Source organism: Nannospalax galili, unplaced genomic scaffold (assembly GCF_000622305.1).
Source record: "Nannospalax galili isolate Female #2095 unplaced genomic scaffold, S.galili_v1.0 scaffold1398, whole genome shotgun sequence".
Classification (NCBI taxonomy): domain Eukaryota; kingdom Metazoa; phylum Chordata; class Mammalia; order Rodentia; family Spalacidae; genus Nannospalax; species Nannospalax galili.
The window spans coordinates 1,480,289-1,505,358 of record NW_008342016.1 but is presented as its reverse complement, the minus strand read 5'-3'; the positions used below and the strand labels follow the sequence as shown (position 1 = coordinate 1,505,358).

At 40.0% G+C, this 25,070-nt stretch overlaps 1 protein-coding gene across 2 annotated transcripts in view; it reads left to right on the top strand.

The window, feature by feature from the left end:
- The window catches only part of Cers6 (ceramide synthase 6), a 308,765-nt gene that overhangs the window by 172,625 nt on the left and 111,070 nt on the right, over positions 1 to 25,070 (top strand). For both annotated transcript variants that reach the window (XM_017799289.2, XM_008837818.3), the window contains exon 4: positions 1,726 to 1,783. In XM_017799289.2, coding sequence (XP_017654778.1) covers positions 1,726 to 1,783 — 58 coding nt within the window. The remainder of the gene's footprint in view (positions 1 to 1,725; positions 1,784 to 25,070) is intronic.

Genomic DNA, 25,070 nt, shown 5'->3' with positions numbered 1-25,070 from the left:
TACGCTTATATAATCTTTAACTCATTATAAACTCTATAAGACAAAATCAAATGAGGTTCCAACATTTAAAAAAGATCTCTACTTCGTTGTCAAAACACACAATTTCATACAGAAAAATTCATTCGAAGGCAATTGACATTGAGACGTTTTCACACACATTTCTAATCTCTATATACATGACTATCACTGGTCACAGTCGCCCACCTTCTGAGCTCCTTGGCATCTGAGCATGAATACAAACTCGTCAGAAAGACAGCCTTCCTCTCCCGCTAGAGCCTCCATACTCTGCCATCCCTGCCAGTGTCCACTGTGCTGTCAGGACCCCCATCCATTCCCCCCATCTGCCCTTCTGGTAAATCTAGTCAGCCAGAGGTCCCTGATCCAGGAGGATCAGCTGTTCCTCATCTATGGCAATCTATTGTCAATATTCCTTTGGATAGAATTGGGGTCTGCTGTTCATTTTTCCAGTAGTATCTTGGAACTGTCTGGAAGAGCCTTTATCCATCCTGTCCAACAACTCGACTGAAGGTAAATAAAGTATTTTAAAGTAACTGATCGGGGAGATGGGTTAAAAATCAACTTTACCTTTGAGGCTACGTAAGTGATCCATCCGTACTTATGGGAGGACTTCTGTGTAAGTTTACAGTCACCACTCTGCTACTTTGTCAGAAAGCTTATGGGATTATTCCTACTTCCATCCATTTCTGTTGTTTCCTCTTGAATTCAGTTTTTTTTTAATTATAGTTGAAGATTTGTAACCCTGATTTTCAAAGCTCTTCTCCAAGTTAGTTCTGCTTAAATTCTAGAATATTAGAGAGTGGGTTGGCCCAGGAATGGCTTTCCCTGTGACAGTCTGAGGGATGCTTGTGTCTGCTGGCAGGTCTTCACCAGTCCAGTTGTTGGAGGTCTCCTGTCTTTACTCTTGTAGTTTCCTGAGTGTAATGATCATTTCCTTCAGACAATTTTATATATAATTTGAATCAATCATTTCATAAAATCTTCCAGTGTTACCTTGCTTTGTATCTTTAGGTGATCTGTAAACACGAAGACTGTTTTCTGGTGGAATAAAGTTGACTAGTCACTTTCTCCTTGATGTTCATAATACCCAATCTATAAGCCAAGGTTCTAAGTATGGCCAATGTTTAAAAGCATGGCTATTCACATTCAGAAAGTTCAAGAATGGCCAGCAAGATAGCTCAGCAGGTAAAGGCACTTGCTACACAAACCTAGAGACTGGAATTCAGTCTCTGGAATCACATGCACATGCCATGACACATGAACACACACACACACGCACGCATGCACGCACACACACACATGCACGCACGCATGCACACACGCACACTTTTAAAAAAATAAATAAAACATTCAAGAAATAAAATTAGGAATTGAATTAGAACTGAATGCTGGGATTAGATGCTTTTGGTAATAAAAATTTAAATACCTTCCTATTGTTGAACTGTATCCCTTCATGTGTGTTTAACAAGAGGAAAATCACAAATTGGGAAAGAAGAAAGGAAAATGGGAAAATTTGGTAACTTTTGGAAATAAAAATTATGATTATTAACATTTATGATGTTCCCCGAAAATCAGTCAGCATTGGTTCACCAAGTTTATTCCTTAGTTTAAGAAGAGAGTAAATTTAATTAACTTTTCTCTCCCATATTTCAAACTATGCTGTGAAATATATAAACTAAATACCTTAATTTCTTTAACCTTCTACAGGTGGAGATTTTCATTTTACCTCTATGTATTTAGCTACGGAGTCCGATTCTTGAAAAAGGTAGGAACTATCAAGTTATTTCATATAACTCTTATATAATCATAAGCCTAAATCTAATTTTTATGGACTATATTTTAAAAAAACATAATCTTCTGTAGTTCATTTTTCATAGTAAATCAGTTTTAGACATATGTCTAAAATAATTTTGAAAGAAATTTGTTTTTCCAGTGGAAGAAGTTATGAAGTGCTATATTTGTTCTAGCTGGTTATGAGCTCTTTGCATTACAGTTGTATAAAATCCAGCTGATGTTATGAAAGAAGAGTTTCTACACTGCATATCACACAACTTGAAAACATTAATTTTTGGAATTGGTGTTACCACTCAGTAAAAATTGCTTTTCAGTGTCTTGCATATTAATTAATAGGGTAACACCTACTGCTGGTAGTGAGTTCAGTTCTTTTTATATTTCTATTCCATTCCTTCTGCTTTTCTGACCACAGCATAAACTCTGTGAAGATACCTCCATATGAGGTACAGTTATCTTTCCCCTGGTGATTTCAGTGCTTAAAAGTACTACTGACAAATTCAAAACTCATAAAAATTAATCTTTAAAAATTCTTGCTGGGCTGGAGAGTTGGTTCAGTGGTTAGGAGGTAAGAGCACTGACTGTTCTTGCAGAGGACCTGAGTTTGAATCCTAGAACCCACAAGGTGGCTAACAATCATCTGTAACTCCAGTTCTAGAGGATCCAATGCCCTCCTCTGACCTCCTTAGGCATTGCATAACTCAGGTGTACTTACACACATGCAGGCAATACACTCATACACATAAAAATAATAACTAATTTTTTTTAATTCTTGTATATATTAACAATGGTAATTTGGTGTAAAATGGAAATTTATTTTTAAAGTGCATCATACCTCCAAAGTTATATGTCAGCGTTTATTTATTACAAAAATGTCTCTGAAATAGGAGATGGGCCGAGTGGCTTGGTTTACTAGTAAATATTACAAATATTGATGTGAAATTTTCAAATATGTCTTTATTTTTAATGTCTGAATTATCAGCTGTTGCCTGCCTTTGGAAAGTTCTCCTACAAGTAGTGGTTGCTTTCCAGTATTGTAGCTTCCTGGAAGAAATCCTCTTTTCACTGCTTATCCTTTCCCACTTCATAAGATTGCATGGTCTGGGGCCCATTTGAATAAATGTAAATAGATGAACTTCACTCTAATGATGCAGAAATTTTCAACTGCCATTGGTAGACATGGCAGAAACTGCTTAGCTTGAACCCTCCTATTCTTGTTTTCAAATTTACTTGCTGGGAAACAAAACTGAATGATCATAGGGCATTTATGTTTACACAGAAGAGGAGATAGCTTTGGGTAGAATTTGAGCTCATGTGGCAGAGTTGCCCTTCACTGGAATGTGAAGCTGCCAACCAAAATCACTGTGTGGGATTTGTGCTTGCTTCTGTTGTGAGAGGCTGAGACGGTGAGAAGGTGGGAGCCAGGAGCGCACGTTTGCCTTGCCCTCTCTTTTGATGGCTGCAGTTTTCACTAGTTTGCCCATGGCAAGCGTGGCCATCTGACATCAGAACTGGAACCACTTTGACATCACTCTAGTTCATTCTGCCTCATCACAAACTGAATGGAATGAATGCTTTTCTCTAGGGTGAAGCAGAGGATGAAGAGCTGGAGGCCAGTAGACCGTGTAAGGCAGTAAAAGCACTGTCAATAGAATGTTTGTTTGGGATTTTTTTTTTCTTAAACTTGTCCGGTTTTACACTAGTTTCCTTTCAGCTGCTTCAGAATATAACAAATATTTTATAAAGGATAAAAGACCTAGACATGGTTCTGGTTGAGTTGACTTGTATTGAGGGTTCTTTCTTTAATGTTGTCTGGAGCAGCGTTCATTTGGATGAACCATTTGGTTTATTTTCTGTCATAATGTGGGATAGAGAGTCTATGTTACCAGTATGTCTGTGGAAGACTTATAAGCCATTTTGTCAACCCTCTATTTAATGGCCGAAAACATACAAATTCAGAAAGGATAGGTGGTATGTTGAAGGTCACACAGTTAATTTACGAAAGATGAGCCTCAAATTATACACATACTGCTGTCTCGTCTCACATTCCAGAGCTTTCTCACTTTGCCATTTGCACGATTTCCACATGACTTCCTTCTTTGATTAACAAAATTTACCAGATCAAGTCATTTTTCCAGTTTAAATAGATTTTAAAAGCTTTAGTGTCTTAAAATACTTTGATGAGCTTTCTTGGAAAAGACAATATATGTATCCATCTAAACCAAGAGTAAAAAAAAAATGTGGATGTACTCTCAAAAAAAGGATAAACTTTTCAGAATATTGTAATTTGTTAACAAAGGATAAATATATTTTTACCAACATAGCATAAAGTCATCTTGGTGTTCAGATTATTCTAAAAAATTATAATAGGAAAATTCTTATGTAACACCAGAGTAATGGACCAATATTTATTCTCAGTATTGAAAATATGGCTTATTACTGGCTGATGGAAAAAAATGCCTGGAAGCTTGCACTGTCCAGTTTTCCCATCTTTAGGTCAAACAAATCAACTCTTAACTCATCCTCTAGGGAGACAGAGTGCCATTTTTGCCCTAAAAGATTAGACAAATGGGCCCCGTGTGGCATTCACATTACAGATATGTAAACAATATTAAGTCAGGTTATTGCTAGGAGTGGTGGAAAATACCTAAATAATTTGAAATAAGCCTAACTTTGTATTTCCTGATTCTGTCAGTGCTGTGCACAGGTAGCAGTGCCCAAAAGTATGATTGATAGACATGTACCTTTCTAAAAAAAGGTCCCAAACTACTTGAGGTGCTCTGAAGTCCTAGCATGCAACATATTCATAAAAATTAACATACTTTCCTCGCCTCAGCCATGAAATAAACCAAACCACACATATTGGGGTATGGTGCAGTATATTTGTAATCCCAGCACTGAAGAGGCTGAGGCAGGAGGTTGGAGAGCTAAAGGCAAGTCTGGGCTGTTGTTTTTCTTTGTTTGGTTGGTTTAGTTTGGATCATTTTTAGAAGGAATTTCTGTTTGAGGAAATTTACTTTTTAAATCCCTCAATTTACTTTTTTAAAATTTATTTTTATTGAATTTTTGTGTAGTTCATACAGAACATCTCAAACAATCTTAATCATCTTTATACCCCCACCCCACCGGCACCCTCTCACAGACCTCCCCATTGGAACCCATATACTCTGTCATCCGTGTTAAGGCCCACTATGTCAAGTCAGTGTCCCTAGACGTTCTCCAATGCAAGTCCCTCCACTGATAAAATAGATAATGTCAGGGGCTGGAGAGATGACTCAGTGGTTAAGAGCACTGACTGCTCTTTCAGAGGACCTTAGTTCAACTCCTAACACCCACATGGCAACCAACAACCATCCATAACTCCAGTTCCAGGGGATCTGACACCCTCTTCTGACCTTCATAGGCAGTGCACAACAAGGGTGTGCATACATACATGCAGGCAATACACTCATATGTATAAAATAAAAATAATAAGTAAAACATTTTTTTAAATATATATAATGTCACAGGAAAGTAATCTAGATATATGTCCTACTAGGATTTGAGTAAAAACCTTTTCCTTATAATTTACACATTGGGCTAATATGTAAATTTATTTCTAGTCTTCTGACCATTTGGTACATTTTTGTGTCAGAATCCATTTTTTACATATGCATATAAAAGAAAAGCTATTGAACATACACTTAACTTCTGTATCCAGAGTCTGTTAAGCGACTGAATGTACAAGTGTTATTTTAGGAACTACTACAATATTTTTAAAAGATCTTACTCAGGAACTGGGGAGATGGCTCAGTGGTTAAGAGCACTGTGTGCTCTTGCAGAGGACTCAGGTTCAATTCCCAGCACCCACATGGCAGCTAACAACCATCCGTAACTCCAGTTCCAGAGAATCTGAAGCCCTCTTCTGACCTCAGTGGGCATTGCATGCCACTGGTGCACTTGCATACATGCAGGCAATACACCTAAAATAAAAATAATAATAAAATGATAATTACAAAGGAGGAACCACTAAGGCTATGTAAGTCAAAGCAACTGAACTGCCAGTTTTTGACTACCAGTGTCTGGTAAGGAGCTTGCACCTGAATCTGACTCACTGCTTCCTTTTGAGACAGTTTGCCTAAGAACTAAACAGTGGGTTTAGTGATCAGTTAGCTGATGCTTTGTTATAACCTCCTTTGCCATTATGAATCAGTAGCAAACATCTCAAGGACTGGCCCTTTCCATTAGTGCTGCCCATGGAGGTAGTAATGGCAAGAAAATGCTAGCACTCTGTACCCATGAATTTCAGAGAGAGCCCAGAGTTCTTAGAACTGAAAAGTACAAAAGAAAAAGCCATCAGTCCAGCAAGATTTCTGAGGAGGGGCCTCTGGCCAGCTGGTGTCCCTGAGGGAACAGTGAAGCTGGCTTTGTTTTTTGTTTTTTTTTAATATCTGATCTATTATTTTTATTTTATGTGTATGCATGTATTGCCTGCATGTAAGTAAGTCCACCCATATTGTGCAATGCCTGAGGAGGACAGAAGAGGCTGTTGGATCCCCTGGAACTGGAGTTATGGACAGTTGTTAGCTGCCACGTGGGTGCTGGGATTCGAACCCAGGTTGTTCTAGTTTGTTTTTCCATTGCTGTGACAAAACACACTGACTACTACCAACTTGGGGAAGAAAGGGTTTATTTGTCTTACATTTCCCAGGTCACAGTTCATCAGGGAGCCCAAGGTAGGAACTCAGGGCAGGAACCCCGAGGCAGGAACTGGAGCACAGGCCATGGAGGATCACTGCTTACTGACTTGCTCCCCTGGCCCCTGCTCAGCCTGCTTTCTTATGCAACACAGGCCCACCTGCCCAGGGGTGGATCACCTACAGTGGCCTGTACCCTCCCACATCACTCAACAATCAAGAAAATGCCCCACGGATATGGCCACAGGCCAGTCCAATGAAGGCAATTCCCAAATTGAAGCTCCCTCAACCCAGGTGTGTCAAGTTGACACTAAAGCTATCCAGCACACTGGTCTTCTGCAAGAATGGTCAGTGTTCTTAACTGATGAGCCATCTCTCCAGCCCCAAAGCTGGCTTTGTTGCTGCCATGGGGTGAAGGTACATCACTGGGAAGATGATAAGAACTGGAAGCAAAACAGAATGGACCACATCTCACCTTCCTGCTGCAGCTTTGTAGCCTTCATCTAGGCAAGGCTGTAGGCACTGTGAAGACAGCAGAAGTATGGTTTGCAGAGTCCCAGCTCTGAGACTGCGAACAGTATCCTGGTAACTAGCCAGCCTCACCATATTTCAGCTTTCTGTGATGTGATCTGATAATGTACTGTAGTTTATTTTTTTAATATGCTAGTTGTGGGGGCTGGAGAGATGACTCAATTGGTAAAGTGCTTGCTGCAGAAGCCTTAGGATCTGAGTTTGGATAGCCAGCACCCATGTAAAAAGTCAGGCATGGTAGTGTAGGTTTGTAATCTCAGTCCTGGAGAGGCAGGGACAGTAGAATCCCTAGAGCTTGCTGATTAACTGGTCTGGTTGAATCAGTAATTTCCAGGTTCAATGAGAGACCTTCTGTCAAAAAATAAGGGGAATGATGGTAGAGTGAGACACCTGACATTGACCTCTGGCCTCCATGTGCATGCACACAGACACATGCACATGCACCTATGCATATACTCGAACATGTATACAATCATACAACACACACACCAAAAAATATATGTTATGCTGATTGTTACATATTATGTAAGCTTTATGACTTAGCAGTTAAAAGTACTCTGCTAGCCTGGGCTCATTGCATGTGCCCTTGAATTTCATGAGTCTGACCTGAACCAAGGCCCCCAACTTCATAGTAAATGTGGCCACAGCATCTTGTGCTGGTGTCTACTGCTGGGTTGTTCTCTTTTACTTACTGGTCAGCTTGGACACCTGAAATAGAAACAAAATTGTCATCCTTTTGCCTATCTGAAAGTGAAAATAAAATTTGACCAGCTGTTAGAATGAGTATTTGTTTAAAAATTTGTTCTTTGTGTTATTTTTTAAATTGTGAAATCGCTTGGACAACATCACTAGTTTAAGGAAAATTGGATTTTATTTTTACCTATGAAAATGGCCCCATCAAGTAACTGTATAAGAATTGCACATGACAGGTTGGGGAGATGGCTTAGTGGTTAAAGTGCTTGCTGTGCGAGCGTGAGGACCAAAGTAAAGCCAGTCACTGAACCAGACCTAAAGCCAGGTGCAGTAGTACAAGTTTGTCATCTCCATGCTTCTATAGAGAGATGGGAAGCAGAGACAGAGAGTCCCTAAAGCTCACAGGTCAGCTAACCAAATATCTGCAGCAGCTAAAAGCAGAAACCGTATTGCAAACAAGGTGGGAAGTGAAGGCCTGTACCACTGCCACACTTGTCTGCCCTCACATACATGAATGCACACACACATCTTACACATGCACGTGTACATAATATACCCAGACATATATACATAAAATTTTTTAAATGGGTACATGACATAGAATACCAACATTGGGAGAAAGGACTCCGAAGATCAGTTATCCCAAATCTCTCATTCTAGAAAAGAAAGACCAATTTCAGAAGGGTGAATTCATTTGCCCGAGGCACACCTGCAAATATTTGGAAATATAAGGCATTACACTAATACTGCTGATTGAATATTGAATGTGAATGTTGAGTCTGCTATAAACTCTGAACAGGAAAGTGTGTTGCACTGCTGTGGACTCCTAGTCAGTGAGACTCTTGCTGTGACTGTGCCCTGTCCCTTCCTGAAAGGGAGATATACTTTCTGCAACAAAATGATCTGGACTAACTTTTGGAATGACGTCCCAGGTTCATGGCTGCCCCTTGCTGCATTTTCCTTTCCCTTCTACCACATCACCCCCTTGCAGACTTTCTCATTCCATTCCCATCTTTCATTTGCCCCACTCCAGTTTCCTTCATTAGTGGCTGGTGGCTGACATTTCCTCTGGGAGCATGTTCTGAGGACAGTGAGAAACTAAGGAAAGCACGACATAGAAATGTTGCTGAAGAAGGTGTGGAAGCCCCCGTCCTCCGAGTGCTTGGTATTTCCATGACTGATTCTGCCTCTAATCAGCTTAGGACTTTAGGCAAGTCTCTTAGTCTCTCTGATATTTAATTGTTCCATGTCTAAAGTGAGTCATGTGGACTACAACAGCATCTTAAGCTCATACATGATAATTCAGTGGAGAATCTGAAATTGTGGTAATTATGGTTAAGTCCCTACAATCTGCTTAAAGGCAACATGATGATGCAGAGTAATTATAAACATGCTCATGAATTTCAACCAGGCACTTCAGCTCCTATGACTTCGTGCTGAAAAAAGAATTATACAGAGCTTAAAATATGGATATGCAAAGTTATTAATTACCACTGAAAATATTATGAGTATCTGTATACATAAAATGAATATCCAAAACAGCACCTAAAATAGTCTTAATATTTAATATTAGTCAGATTTTTACCGTAGTATCATCAAAGGAACAGAGTAGCATGCAAGTCTTTAAAAATAAATCCAAAATAGCTGTTTTTTATGGTCCTACTGAAGTGTTTAATAGAACCTTACAGAAAAAGGAGTAGCAACTCCTTGCATATTTTTCTGATGGTCATACAGGTGAATAAAGGAAATGGGTATGAATGAGGCATCAACACAGATTTGTTTTACAAAAGGAGAAATGGATAGTTTTTCTCTATTTTAATTTTATGTGCATGAGTATATTGCCTGTATGTGTGTAAGTAACCCATGTCATGCAATGCCAGCAGAGGTCATAAGAGGGCATCAGATTCCCAGGAACTGGAGTTATAGACAGTTGTTAGCCACCATATAGGTGCTGGGAATCAAACCCGGGTCCTCTGCAAGAGCACTCAGTGCTTTTAACCACTGAGCTGTCTCTCCAGGCTCACGTGTATGAATGTTTTGCTTCCATACATGTAAGTGTGCCCATGTGTGCTTGCCCATGGAGACCAGAAGAGGGTATCAGATCCTTTGGACCCAACTAGTTGTTAGGTTGTTAGCCTCCATGTGGGTACTAGGAACTGAACCTGGGTTGTCTGCAAGAGCAGCCAGTGCTCTTAACTGCTGAGCCATCTCTCCAGCCCCTTCTCAAAAAAATTTAATATATTCTTTATTATTCAAGACTCTTAAGTTATAGGAATTAGAATGGAATGACTATATTATAAAAGAACACGAAGTTATTACCAATTTTGAACATGTGAAAATAGGAATTGTAAGATGACTTCCATTCAGATGGCAAAGAAATAGAAACATTGACTCTGGGACTCAGGAGATTAGCTCAGTCAGTAAAGTGCTTGCATTGCAAGCAAAAGAACCCGAGTTTCATCCCCAGAACCCATATGCAAGCCAAGTGTGGTAGAGGGTTCTTGTAGTCCCAGTGCTGGGGAAGTGGAAACAGAAGAATCCCTGAGGCTCACTGGCCAGCTAAGCTAGCCTGTTGGAGGATTTCAGACCAGGGGGCTGAGTAGGTGGCTCAGTCAGTAAAATGCCTGCTTCCCAAGCATGAAGGCTTGAGAGTCTGGCTCCTTAGTGCCCACGTGAAAAAATAAAAACCAAGGCACAACGTGGAGTCTCTATAACCTAGCGGAATCCAGGAACTCCAGGTTCAGTGACAGACCCTAATCTCAAAAAAGATTGTTCGATGGCAACCTCTGGCCTCATCACAGGTGCACATTGCACATGTTCATGTTTAACACACACACACACACACACACACACACACACACACACACACACATTTCCATGCCAATGACCTAAAAATTCCAGCTATTCACATTTCCCTAATTCTCACTGCCTTAGTGTTTGGATTTTCTCTTAGGGATTACCTTTGTACAATAGCATTGCCAAGAATGCCTAGAGCAGCCCTACCATAGACTTTCTAGGGAGATTTTGTCCTGCCTGTGTGATTCTGATAAGAATCAAGCTCTATTTCTTTTTTCTGTTTTTACCAGGAAGGGTTGTTTGGGCATTTGTTGGAATTTTGTTTTGTCTGTGTTGCCCAAACCATCCTTGAACTTTCAGTCTTTCTGCCTCAGTTTCCTAAGAGTAGGAACTTGGGGGCAGGGTTGGTGACTCAAGGTCTATTTTACATAGAAGATTTGTATGGCCTACATTAGGAAACAACTTTCATTCTATGTGGTACTTTGAGAACTTTCTTACTCTTTCGGTGTGCAGTAATGAGTTGTAGGCACTGTTGGCTTCGTGAATAGCCAAAAGCGAAATTTGAATCACCAACAGTGATAATCAGACTTGTTATATGATAGCTGAATTTCTTTGAGCACTCAGTGGAGGCCAGACCCTGTGTTGATGGTCATTCTTTTTTTCACATCTTGTATAATTCATTTCCTCATCCTGATAGATAAAGCAGGCTCTCACAGGATTAGTCATTGTACAAGGTCACATAGTTAGTCAGGAGGTGTTTGGGCAGGGGGGGATATAAATATAGATATTTTGGTTTTGTGCCCTACTTATTACCATGCTTCATTACTGACTTTATAGATCTGATCAGGATTGGTCAATTCATAAGAAAATGTTGGAGATTTATTTTTTTTTCCTGATGCTGGGGATCAAATCCAAGGACTCCTTTATTTTAGACATGTGCTCTACCACTCATATTCTTACTTAAAACCACAGAATTGGGACAGGAGAGATGGCTCAGTGGTTAGGAGCACTGACTGCTCTTGCAGAGGACCTGGGTTCAGTTCCCAGCACCCACATGGCGCTTACAACTGTTCAGAACTCCAGTTCCAAGGGATCTGACACCCTCTTCTAACCTCCAAGGGCATTGCACAATATGGGTACACTTACATATATGCAGACATATACACTCATACACATAATAAAATATTTTTTAAACCACAGAATTTAAAAACTACAGAATTAAATTTAGTGATTATATTCAAAGTACCCAAATTAAGCACCACATTTTTTTTTCCTGTTTCTAACTTACAGTCATTTGTACAAAGCTGAGAACCTCTGGTTACTATATTTTTGTATTTTTGTATCATATCAAATATCATCTTCAGACTGTATATAGAAATTCTTTTGATACATACTGAAATATATAACACAGTTTTATCTCCTTTTATGATACATTTGTACTTTCTACAATATGACTGGCAAGTCTTTAATATACCATTTACATTGATAAGCTGGTTAGAACGACAGTATTTTGTACATTTTGGGAAATGTATTTTGGGTGAAACTGTACATTATCTAAGATGAATTAAAACTTGTTCAGATGATAAAGGACTGTATCGGCACTGAGGTGGTGGCTCTTAGTTCTTTTCCTTTGGTTATATGAAATTTTCTCCAAAGAACATGGAAAATATTTTTCCCCAGTTGCCTTGCATTGCATTCAGGCCATGTCTGGAGAGAACGACATTCATGACAGCTCTCTCCAGTCTGCCAAGCAGAAAAACTATAGGACTTCATGAAGCTGGAATGGATTTGGGGGGGAAGGGTCAGAAGTCGTGGGCTACATGATCCCTAAGTATAAGTGGACATTACTTACTGAATGACATGTGCTCTTCTATAATTGTTAGAAGCACTTCTGGATTTGTTATATGTTTTCTTTTCAGCTCAGTTAATGATATAGCAACTTTGTAGAAACTCCAAGACTGAAGAAAAAAAAAATGAACTTACCTTTTAGAGGCTACCAAAATAACACTCATTGAAATGTGTTCATTATTAGTCCTCTAAAGGCACGGACTTGAGCAGAGCTCGATGATGAAAATTATTACTCCTCATTTGTATGCTGTGACAAAGCTGGCTATACAGACTTCTGGCTACAGGCAGTGCCTGACAGCTGGATTGCTTTACATTCATGCCGTTCCCTTGAGAAATAGAAAAGTAGTAGTACACAGAAGAGTTCGGGTAATTAGAGATGAAGTATTGATTGTGTATCAAAATCTGTACCTGCATAGTCCTCTGAATTAGGGACTCATCAGCAGGGACCTCTCTGACTAGCAGGAAAATCACAGAGTGGATTCGACAAGAAAGCATTATTTTTGTTCAGGTGTGTTTTCATAAAATCTGAGAGCTAATGGCTTTTACCAACAATGATCGTCTTGAAACATTTTCTTCAACAAAAATAATGAAGCTACCAGATGTTGCTTTTTAAAACTTAAAATCAGCTTTCTGTAAGAAGTTCAGAGAGGAACTACTTCTGCTTATGACGCCATGTTCTTTCTCCATGGGGAAGGCATGGTCTTGTCTGGGTATAGTAGGAACACCTAGGACAAAGTCTTGATGTGGATCAGAGCAAGCATGCATTCCTACACAACTAGCCCATGCTCTGATTATAGCTGTATTTGTGGCTCCAGAGAAACCCTCACTCCAGATCCTCTGGTCCTAGGTCTGCTCAGTCCCCTAAAAGGAGGGACAAATGGCTGTTATGCTTTGTTTTGTTTGCTCCCCTTCTTCATTAACATGGATGGGAATAGGTTTGCCTGGCAGGAGCTGATGTTAAAGATTCATTAAGCAAAAGCCTGGTGATGCCAGTCACCTTTGAGTGAATATTCCAAAGCAGAGAGAAGATGGATGTTTTATACTCAAGACTTTAGGTATTCACAATGAAGCAGAGAATGAAAAGGAAAAAATCAGTTTTCTTGGTAAAATTAATTGGTAGAGGTACTTTTCAGTGGAAGGAGGGGGACATTAGAGAACTTGCTAGAGTAAGTGCTGGGGATGGTTTTTGTTGTTCTTTTGGTGTTAGAGATCAAACCCAGGGCCTTGCACATGCTGTACCCTGAACTGCACTCCCAGCTTGGAAGTCTTCTTGATAAGGGCAGTGAGGGCATACTGTATCCATACACATATGCAGGTGGACATCAAATTTTTTTGCTTTTAGGTCATGCAATTTACCTTATATAAGTTATGCTTCAATAAAAGACAACACTTAAACAGCTTTTGATAATTTTATAACTGCCACATAAAGTAGACCTTGAATGTTGCTGTGTAGAAATATGGGCAAAGGCATTTGAGGGTCAAAAGCTGTGCTTTCTAGATTTCCCATCTATGGCTGTGCACTGCACCAACACATACCACTTCCCTCTAAGGCTCAAGGAGCGCCATGGAAGAGGAGGCAGAAAGATTGTAAGAGCCAGAGGTTGGGGAGGACTGAGATAAAACAGTGTCTTCTGAGCATGACAAGACCTCTGCACTTACAAACTCAAAGCAGCTGGGTTTGCCTGCGCAAGATCAGACCAGTCCACATTCCAGCATGGATGGGGGATGGCCACATGTGCCCCACCCCTAATTGAAGAGCTATTGACAGTGGGTGGCTGCTAGGACTGGGGTGTGTGTGTAGTCAGTTTTCTGTAGGGTATGTCCCCTGGTAGGTTGCCCATGCTCCACTGGCTGACCATATGTCTGTGTGTATATGGGCAGCACTAAGTGGACTCAGTGGGTCATTAAAAAATGGAAATGAAACTGGAAAAGGGATTGGGCAGGGTGGAGATTCCAGAGAGTATTCCATTCCAAAAGCTGCTTCCGGAAGCCTCTGTTCATTACCAATGAAAGATACTGGTCTCTGTTCATTTGTTCATCCTTCCTTTTGGTGCCTGCTGAGCCGCCATCCTATAACATCAATTATCTAGGCACCCTGAGTAAAACAGCCAGGCAGCTTGAGCGCCCCCCCCAGCTCAGGGTGAATGTTAATACTTCTTTTTCCCAGATATCATCAATAGCATGAACATTTAGTTCAATTTAGCTGAAATTTACTAAACATCTATTCAGAAGGTACAGTGGCCCATACAGGAGAGGGAAGGCATGCTTCCTGGCTTCAAGGATTTGACAATCTAATGAGAGGTTAAGATTTCACTAAAGGAGGCTCTGACTCCAACTAAGCTCACAGGCTTCAGCAGAAACTGGACCCAAGGAGGGGACCGTATCTGAACCACACATAAAATTTAAAATATTAAAATTTTAAAACATAAGCATAAAACAGTTTGGAACTGGGGAGATAACTCAATCTGTAAAGTGCTGAGTATCTAAGAATGAGGACCTGAGTTCATTCCCTAGAACCCGTATGAAAAAAGCTCAGTGTGGTGTTGCATGCTTAAAAGTCCAGTGCTGGAAAGGCAGTGACAGGCTCAAGGGCTCACTGGCCTTCCAGCCTAGCCTGCTCAAGGAGCTTCAGGTTCAATGAGAGACCTGTCTCACAAAACAAAATGGACAGCTCCTACAGAATAATACCAGTGTTGCTCTCTGGCCAGCGCACACACACACACACACACACACACACTTGATTGCCATAATTTACCATGGCCCTTTTTAGATACAAGTATGGAAGTTAAGACTAGAGTTTGAGCTTTAACAGTGATCATTTGTCACTGTGATCATGTGATCATCTCAAGGTAGACTAATCCTCTGATAGCCGTGGCACGGAATCTGATTTTGACATTTTAGGTGATATGACATAAATGTTGCACCTGTTGTATATTTTTAGGAAATATATTGGAAGTGCTATTTTCCTTTTTCAGTTTCCTCCTGAAATACATTTGAATTTTTTAAAAGCTCACTCTTAATATAACATTGAACACTGAACATAGTGGTGCATGCTACTTGAGGAACTGAAACAGAGGTTCCCCAGCTCAGGGCCAGGCTGGACCACATAACAAAACTCCCAGCTCACAAGACAGCCATTGGAAATGTTATCCTCATATGTTCATCTTGGAAATTCTAGGCCAAGAAATTGATAGGAGCATAGAATGTACCTTCCATTTGAAAGGCATTGTGAGAAAAGATACTAATTTTTGGTTCATTTTATTAAAACCTATTTTTCCTGTTAAGGTTTTTCTGGGGTTTTTTTACTTAGTGGCTGAGTCAGAGTGAATGGATTCATATTTGACTTTGCCAGTTCAAACATTTATGCACAGATGAAACAGATTTCAGATTAGTAATAGCTTTTTGTGTTATTTTAAAGACATTTTTGCTATCTGTACTGTGATGTATAGGGGACCTGCTTCTTGTTGTTACATCATGTTCTCATGGCATTTGTTTCAAAAAGCGATTTTCCATTAGTTTCAGTTACTTCATCCGTTAAAAATGTCTTGACATGCTGTTCCTTACCAAATTCAAAGGGAGAATGTCGATCATACTGGTTCTCAAACCTGAACAGCCTTGGAGTCATCTGGAGAATTTGTGAGCTCACGGATTGCTGGTTCTTTCTGTAGAGTTTCTAATTCAGGCTGGAGAAGGACTGAACATCTGCATTTTCAATGAACACCAACAGTGATATGATGATGGGTCAGGAGCCTCACTTTGCAAACTGCTGTGATCTGTTCTGATACCCTGAAAGGCTAAGAACTTGCCATGTGTGTTTCTTTTCTAGGACAGCTATCACATCACAAACTTTAGTGGTTTAAAACAACACAACTTGTTTTCCTAAGGTTCTGGCGTCAGCAGTAGGATTTCAGTTACAGTCAGCCAAAGTTAAGGGCTGGCAGAGCTGCCTCCTTCGGGGGCTGAGAGGGGAGAATTTGTTTCCTTGTCTTTCCCAGCTCCCAGTGGCCTGTCCTCAGCATGTGGGCCTGGTTTGTGTCTTCAGTGTGCATCACCGTGTGCAGTCTCTGCTGTCAGCATACCACTTTCTCTTTTGTAGTAAAACCTTTTTCTTGTAAACCAAAGAATTTCATTATCTAAAGATCCTTAACCACTTCTTCAGACTACTTCTGCCATATAAGGTAGCACTCGCACGTTCTGAGCATTAGCCCCTCTGTTATTGGGAGCTCTTATACAGCCTTCATTACGGTCCCATGAAAACCCCATACTCTTCTCTCCTGATCACTTACCAGTCATTAACAGACACGTGGAGGGAAATACCATTTAGGATATTTCAAGTTTCTCATTTGAAACTGACAAGAATTTCTGTGTGTCTACAATAAGTGATCATGTCATTCTATTTTGAAATATTGAGGGGAAAAAAGAAAATTTTACAATTTTATTAAGAATTGCTGTAACATAAAAGTTTTTCTACTGAAAATGTGAGCTACACTTTAAGCTTTAAGAGCCTTCAGGCTGGTGGGAGGTATGACATGCTCACAGGTGCATTGGATAACTGGTAGCACATAAGGAGGACTGCAATGGTAGTGTAAATAGACCTGTAGGGTTAGAGAGGGGAAGGAGTGCATTGGGCAGGATGCACAGGGAAGTCTGAACTTGTAGTGGAATAAAGAATGTTGAGGGAGGCTTCTTCAGGGGAAGAGAAAATGATGCTGGAAAAGAACAGAACGATAAGGCTAGAGCTCGGGAATGGTTGTGCCTAGGGATGGAGGAAGGGAGGAGGCTGCAGGTGTGATGGTGGAAGGCAAGCAGGTTCCTGTGCAGAACCCAGGATTACCTGGTCAGGACTTCAGCTTCAGTTCAGTAGAAGAGTAAGAAAGTAACAGACAGTTGAACCAGGCCTGGGAAAAGGCTACTGGTTTCAGTGTGAGGAAGGAATTAGAAGCAGCAAACTGTGCCAGCAAGGAGACCTGTGTCGACCCTGCAACTGTCATGCTGTCTGTGGCCCACATGCTGGGGAAAAGTGACTCTCCCCATCACTTGTGGCATTTGTCTTAGGTACACACACGGACAGTTGGCAGAAGACCAATTTCAAATCGGCAGTGCGTTTTCCTGCTCCATTTTGAGCACTTGGTCACTGAAGAGGTTGAACATTAAAAAAGAAAAAAAGAGGACACAAGTTAAATAGTCACAGTTTATTGAGTTGCTTCTGAGAGAAGAGAAAAAGTTTTAAAAGTCTTTTTCACCTAGGCATGTAGTTCCATGAAGACCATTTGCCTAGCATGTGCGAGGCAGTGAGTTTAGTCACCAGCACTGCAAAAATAAATAAGCCAGTAAGTAAATAAATGATGCATATAAGAAAGGCCAGCGCCTTCCTTCTCTCCTTCCTTATTCCGGAGAACGGCTATATATTACCTCGTTTTAAAAATGTGGCTATTTCATTTTTTAGCTTTTCTCACAGAGATGGGAAGTCAGTTTTCCATTCAAAGACCATCCACACTTCATTGAAGGTGTTCAAGACCTTAATGGAGGAACTTCTCCCTATATTTTAGTGCTGAAGATGGAACCCAGGGCCTAATGCATGCTAAGCAAGTATTCTCCTATTAGGCTGCACCCCCAACCCCTTAGTTTGGGAAAAGCATATGCTCTCAAAATACAAATACTTTAAAAGCATACTGTAGTCTGGTGGTAGTTGGAGGGCAGCAGGTAGCTGCTTTGGGGAAGGAGGAAGGTGGGTACTCAGCCATGACAGCCACTGGCTTCCCCAGTCCACTGCCTTGAGCTGTACATGTAGAGGCCTGTACTGTGATATTTCACTGATCTTCTTAAGCCGCAGAGGTTTGTGTTGTTACACCATTTTGAAGAGAAGAAAACCGTGTCAGAGGTTAAGTAACTTCAAGTGCAAGAGCTGGCATTCAGCCCCAGGCCCTGTGATTCTTCACCCGCTTTCACTGCTGTGAAATGTAGCCTCTGGTAGTAAGATGACTTTGGCTCAGTGTTCCATCAAATCCTGTGAAACCAGGCTATTCCACAGTGTTAGATTTTGCCTTAAGTTATGGTGGGAGGATGGGAGAAAAATGATTTTAACAAAAAAGACTGTTTTTACCTTTAAAAATGTTTAGTGTCCACTAAAATTATATGTGCGTAAGGTTTACAGAAATTCTATTTTCATTTTTTCAACCAAGAAAAGCTTCTATGTCACTGTACTAGAAAGTAGAACATTTCACTTTGTGATAGGAAAGGTTTGCCACTCCCCGCACCACACACACACCTTAGCAAACCAGTTCAACCTCTGGTAAGTGGGAACCTATCATGCCTTCCACACTTGGCTTGCTACCATGGACTGTGCTGGACTGTGGCCTCTTTTCCCTTTCCTTCCCCCGCCCTCTGGGCTCCAAGTCTCTATCCTCCTCTCAGCACCTAGTGCTGCACAGAGGGCTCCACAGAGACCCATCCTGACCTTGTCTTTTGATTTCCTTTGTGCTTCCATTTTCTGTCAGTGAGGCAAGCATAGTTCCTGAATTTACATCTCTAAAATAAGCCAGACCTGCTCTTTATCCGTATGGCAGGTGGGGCTAAACTAATAGCATGCATGTTAAGTAGCACACATTGAGAATTGAGCAAATTTCAAAGATAGAGAAGGGGAGTAGGAAAGTGAACATTCTTGAACTTGTTTTTAAAAAGGAGCTGATGTCCCACATAACAACATGCCCCAGGGTTTAATTTTGGCGTGGCGAAATGGATAATAAAAGCAAAAGAAGTCCCTTTGGGGGACATTGGATATACTGATTTTCCATTTTCTTTTCTGCAGACTAGAATCGATATCTCCAGAGAGAAGGGGAAGGCAAAAGACACAAATGCCAAGGGTGTCCTGCCACCCTGATAGAGGGCCAGAGTGTAAAGTTCCTTCCACTTTATTGCCACATCTATCTCCCACCAGAGATCGTGGACAGAGCTTTGGTTCTTTCCCGAGCCTTCCTGCCTCCTCCCTACACAGAGGGTCGCACATTTCTCTGGCATAGCCAACAAAAATTCTTTCTTCAAATTCAGTAGCCCCAATCCTGAAGCCTTTATACAGCCACCACGTTAATTCACAGGGTGACCTGGGGCAGTTTAAAAAACTTCTCCCTTGTGTGCTTATTATACTCAGCAGATGGTATCTGCTTGCTCTCGCTTCATCTTTGAATTTACTTCTGGAATGCATTTTCCAGAAGTCTGCTACGTCTGTGCTGATGACATTTACATTCTGCGCAAGTGTAGCCCTTCAGTTATTATGAAGATGCGTCACAAGATTTCTACAAAGTTAAAAAGGAATTTTGTTTTCTCTTGCTGCCAAATAGTCATTTTTATGACGGCATCAACTATTTTTCATTGTCTCGTATCTCACTTTATTAGCATCACATTTCTTAATATAGAAGCAGATTGTTTTCTTCTGGATCCAGAATCATGGAAATCTTATAGTTTGTGGGGGTGGTGTTAGGGGCAAAAGTACAGGGTTGCCTGAGGAAATAGGGTGATGAAAGAAAAGGAGGTGGGAATTCAGGGGGAGAGTGCTTCTCTTTGTAAGTGAATGAGGAAGTCCCCTTGGGGGTAGCTGTTTAATATATGTTGTAACTTTTATTAACTGGTGAGATTTGTTAATGGTCTTATGTATAGCAGTACTGAGGTCACTAGGGAGTTTGACTTCTGATGATGTACAGTGATGCATGTTTTAGTGGTGTGCTTTTGAATAGCAGCGTAGCAATCTGGAGTCTCCATATCTTCTCCAGGTGGCAGCAGTTTCTCCTTCTCCTCCTTCTCCTGGTAGATGCTAACAAAAACTAGGCTAAACCGTATGTTCCCTTTCCAAAGTGGTCTTTTATGTTCATGTTAACTTTGGAGCAATTATACATTGATTCTATGATGTTAAGGCAAGAAAAATTTCTTAAGTGGCTTTAATCTGGGTAAATGTATTTAACACTACCCCTTTTCCAAGTGCACATCATCTGAAAACATGATTGATATCCAAGTTATCAGATGTATCATAAGCAATGACGTTGCCACAGTAGTGAATGGTAATTTATTTATTGGCTGGCAAAGCATATTATGTGGCATCCTGGTGTTTGCATACATCATTTTCATACAGACCCATTCTTTCTCTCACGCTCACTCTGATTCACAGCTGTTCTTATATAATTAGAACTGGTTTAAGAATTTGTTTTTTTAAAGTTTGTGAATTACAATCACTTTTGCTGACAGGCAACTGATGAGTGTAATCTCTCATTCTAGAGAATCTCGCTTCCAGAGAACTCTCATTAGGGTGTTCAGTGCCTATGTGGAGAAACTTCAGTGACTTGGTTATTCTCACTCTCTTTGCCAGTTGACCCCTAGACTTTTACTCTGTTCAGGTTGGTAATAAAAACATTGCCTCTAAGAATGGAATACCAAGTAAGGGTAGGAACAAGTTTGTGAATAACTATGGCAAATCTATTTTCACAAACTGAATGCTGGTTCTATTACTAACTTATTTTTTGATCCTAGGAATTAGCCATTATCTGAGCTTAGATGCTTTGTTTTATATCTGCAAACTCGAGGACATTTAATAAATCACATATTTCATTAATTCTCTCTAAATTTGTGGCCTTTATTTGCTAAGTAAATAGGGAGACTGAGGCATTAGAAAGTGAACAAGTGATGAATTGCTTAATTTTTAAAGCTTTCCTTCCATTAGTTGTGCATTAAGTTTAATGAGATCTGAGCATTTGCAAACAGGCAAAATAGTGGGGAGGAACAAAACAAAATCTACTCTTCCTGGAGAATCTGGGCTCTTTCCTCCTCTTCTGGCACTAAGCCCATGCAGAGCCCCTTGCATCATCTTAAAGGAATCCATGTTTCTTCCTTCTCATGCCACAAGTCTCATAAACCAACAGAAACACGCTTTCATATTCGTGCAGTTTTGTCCCCATAAACCTAAATGAATAGTCATGCTGGAAAGTAAGCCAGGAACGCCTGTTAATTCTGAGACAGATTGTTGTCTATTCTTTTTCCATGGACTTTTTTGCCCCTCAGTCAGCCTGTGTTGATGTTGTATAGCTTTATAAAGGTAGCTAAGCATTAATGTTCTCAGGTCTCTGGAAGTAAGGTAAGTGTTCAGGACAGGTTTTAACTCTATGGTTGGTTATGAGAAAGACAATGTTTAAAGGTTTGCAAGTCCCTCTGAAGAAAAGAAACACCCTGACGATGTTTATAAATGAAGGCTTTTCAAGTGAAATGCTTAAAGGGGAGAGATGCAAACTCTGGATGCACCCCAGCGTGCTTCCCCACAGCTACCATCTCTAGTGGCTACTCCACTTTCTATCTTGATAAGGGACATTTTTCAGCTAGATAGCTCTGACACAGATAGTGTGCCATCACAGATAATAGTTATCTCCATGGTATCATTTCATAAAATAAGGACATTCATATTCAGGTAGAATTTCTTTTTCTCCTTGTAGTTTTCATTGGAAAGAAAAAAAAATTAAACCTTTTAATTTATGTGACCCAGGGCTGCAGAGAATGGCTAAGCCATTAAGAGCATTGGCTGCTCCTGCAGAGAACCCAGGTTCGGTTCCTAGTACCCACATGGCACCTCACAACCTTCTGAAACTAGTTACAGGGGACCTGACCCCCTCTTCTGACTTCCACAGACATTGCATGACATGGGTGCACTTATATACATGCAGGCACTACACTCATATACATAAAATAAAAATAGTAAGTAAATATGTTTTTAAATTTATGTGGCCCAAGGATATTTATGGATGTTCAGTTTTCTTTGATTGATTGTTTTCTATAATCTCTAACATCCGTAGTTTATCAAACCACATGACTATTTTTAAATATCTCACCCCTGTTATTTGGGTCCCCTAGATTTTAGCACCAATCCTGGGCAGCTCTTCTGTGGACTACTGCAGCAGGAAAACAGTGTCTAGTGCCAGCAAAGCTAACAGCTGTGACAGTAGAATCCTGCCAAAGCTAACAGCAAACTAGGACTTACAAATCCCTATCTTAGCAATATGCCCTGGGACATGGAAAATATTTCTCTTTAATAAATAGTTAGAACTCATCTGCTTGCAAGTAGCTGTCAGATGGCCCTTTTGGCACCATGTTAATGTTGGAAAGGAAGGATTCTGGGATTAGTTGATGTTGCTTATTGGCTGTTCTGTAGAATGTCTCTTACTGTATCAGCTTACAAATGAATTTTAAAGTGAAACTTTTGGTTTTACATTACTAAGCACCCAAACTTACAAACTCAGAATTTTCAGGTGTCTCGGGAATCCAAAGACATCAGTGCCTAGAAAAAACAATTGCAAATCAGTATGGTAATACCATATATAAGATGTTTTATAAAATGATTCAATTTTGTTTTTTAGTTAATGGAATAAGATGTAACAAAGGCCAAGGTTATAGATACTGTGTGTCATGAAAGTCTGTGAGCTGACTGTCCATTCTAAGAATATGTGCTATAATCCAAAAAGTGAAGTCTCTAAAAACATAGATGAATCTCAATGGCCCTCACTTGAAAGACCAGCTCTAAGTATTGGTGAATAGGAGAGTTTTATGGAAAAGTTAATTTTATGCCATATTTCAAACCCTGTTACTTGAAGATAAGTAACAAACATAAACTTTTTTAAGATGTTTTGCTTTAGGAAGCACAAGCAATATATTCTTACTACTTCAAGAGCCCTGTAGTAGATCAAGTGTCTGGAGTTCAAGGAGTTTGATTTACCCATGGTCCCTTCAGATATACAGGGCTCAGACAAGACTTTAACCTAAGCTTTCCCATCTTAAGTTAGTTATTTAGAGCTGCTACACCACTGTCATGCACATGAATTTTCAGTAGAACTAGCATGCGCTCAGACCTCCAGGAGGAAGGCACCATCTTTGCTTTTGAACTACTTGTGAACACGGTGTCATTGAGGCTGACTCTGTTCTTCAGTAAGTCTCCAAAGGTATGAAGATTCAAATCTGATAGAGGCAGCCACTTACTCCAGAGTAGCCATTGACTCAAAGATGGAGAGTAATCACTGCTTTACATGGGGTTAATCTACTACCATTAAGGAGGTGCATAAACCTTTCCAAAAAGCAAGTCTATTCTATCAGAAGCCCATACACATCTTTTCAGTGGAAGTTTGTAACTTCTAACTGATGGTATAGTATATGGTATTATACAATATACAGTTAACAGAGTAAGCCAAACCCAAAGTCTTGGCTTTGCTTTTTACTAGATGTGTGATGGTGTGATATATTATTTACAAAACTTCTCTGTGCCTCACTTTCCTTACCTAAAAATTAGATGATAATAAGACCATTATCATAAGAATTAAATGCCTAGTCCATAATTTAGATTCAGTGCAAATAGTAATTTAGATATAACTCTGTGCAATGAGTTTTCTCTCTCATGTGTTTGAGGGGATCCCAAGGAGATAAACTTGAGTTGCTCTGTGTAGAACTCCGAGGCCCCTTTTGCTTTGTATTTTTGTAACGGGACATATTCACAGCAACTTCCTAAGAAATTATTCTGGCTTCATTTCTAATTAATCACGTATTAATTTCAGGTGATAAGTAGTCCCCCCAGACTCTGCTTTGTGCAAGGTTCCTGACCAGCCCCCCTGCCCCACCCCACAGAAGAGTAAACCCCTTGCTGGGGCTAGGATACTGCTCAGCCAGTGAAGACCCCTTAGCCCAGTCTTGTGCATGCTCAGTGTCCTAGTGCAGTCTCAGGTGAGATACAATACAAGGATGGTTGTATTAATAGTTAATCTAGATTAAAGGGTTTGCTTATTTGCCCAGCACTAGGCCAATATATATAATTTTTTTCATTTACTCTTCATAAATCCAGAGAGACAGATTAATAACCTAAAGTCCAAGAACCTAAAGTCCAAGAAGTCAAGCAGTTTGTCCAAATTCTTACAGCAAGTTTATGGTGGTATCATGATTTGAACTCAGCACATCTGGTCCCAGAGCCATGCTGTTAACCGGGGGTTGGCCTGGAACCAGCAGCTTCTGCTAGGAGTCATTATCTTGTGAAAACTTTCCCTGGATACAAAGAAAATAGTATCAGGACATTTCCTATCATATCTTGTTCATGAGAACTCCTAGGAGAAACTTCTCCTAGTTCTTAGTAGCTAGGTGCATTTCTTAAAGAAGTCATTTTTTTCCTAGATAGCATAAGTTCCCCTCTTCTAGTTGGCCATGGGAAGTTAATGGTCATACTTATAACCCATTCTGTTTATCCTTATATTGTGGCGGCCTTTTGTTTGTCACTGCCTCTGCTTTGCCTTTGATTTCATTCCATATTTAAAAAGTCATTTCAAAATGCAAATTAGAGATGAATATGGAAATTGTTCAGATAGCACAAAAATGCATAAAAATGGCAAATCTCCTTTGCCCTCCTCTTCCATTCCAGTTCCAACCCTTGCTGTTTTTCTTCTCTGAAGAGATTTGTACTTCTTGTGTTTGTAGATGAATTTTATGTATAGACAACATGTACGTATATTATTTTAAATAATGAAATCATGTTAATATATGCTGCTCACCATATTACCTTATTTATTTTAAATTTTCAATTTTAACTCGAGAGATTATTATTAATACAAGTTCATACCAACCAAATGACCATTTCCCATCTTTCCACTGTATCTTTTCATGGTATGTTATCTTAATTATAGTAACCTGGTTTTACTGTATTGTCTGATTGGT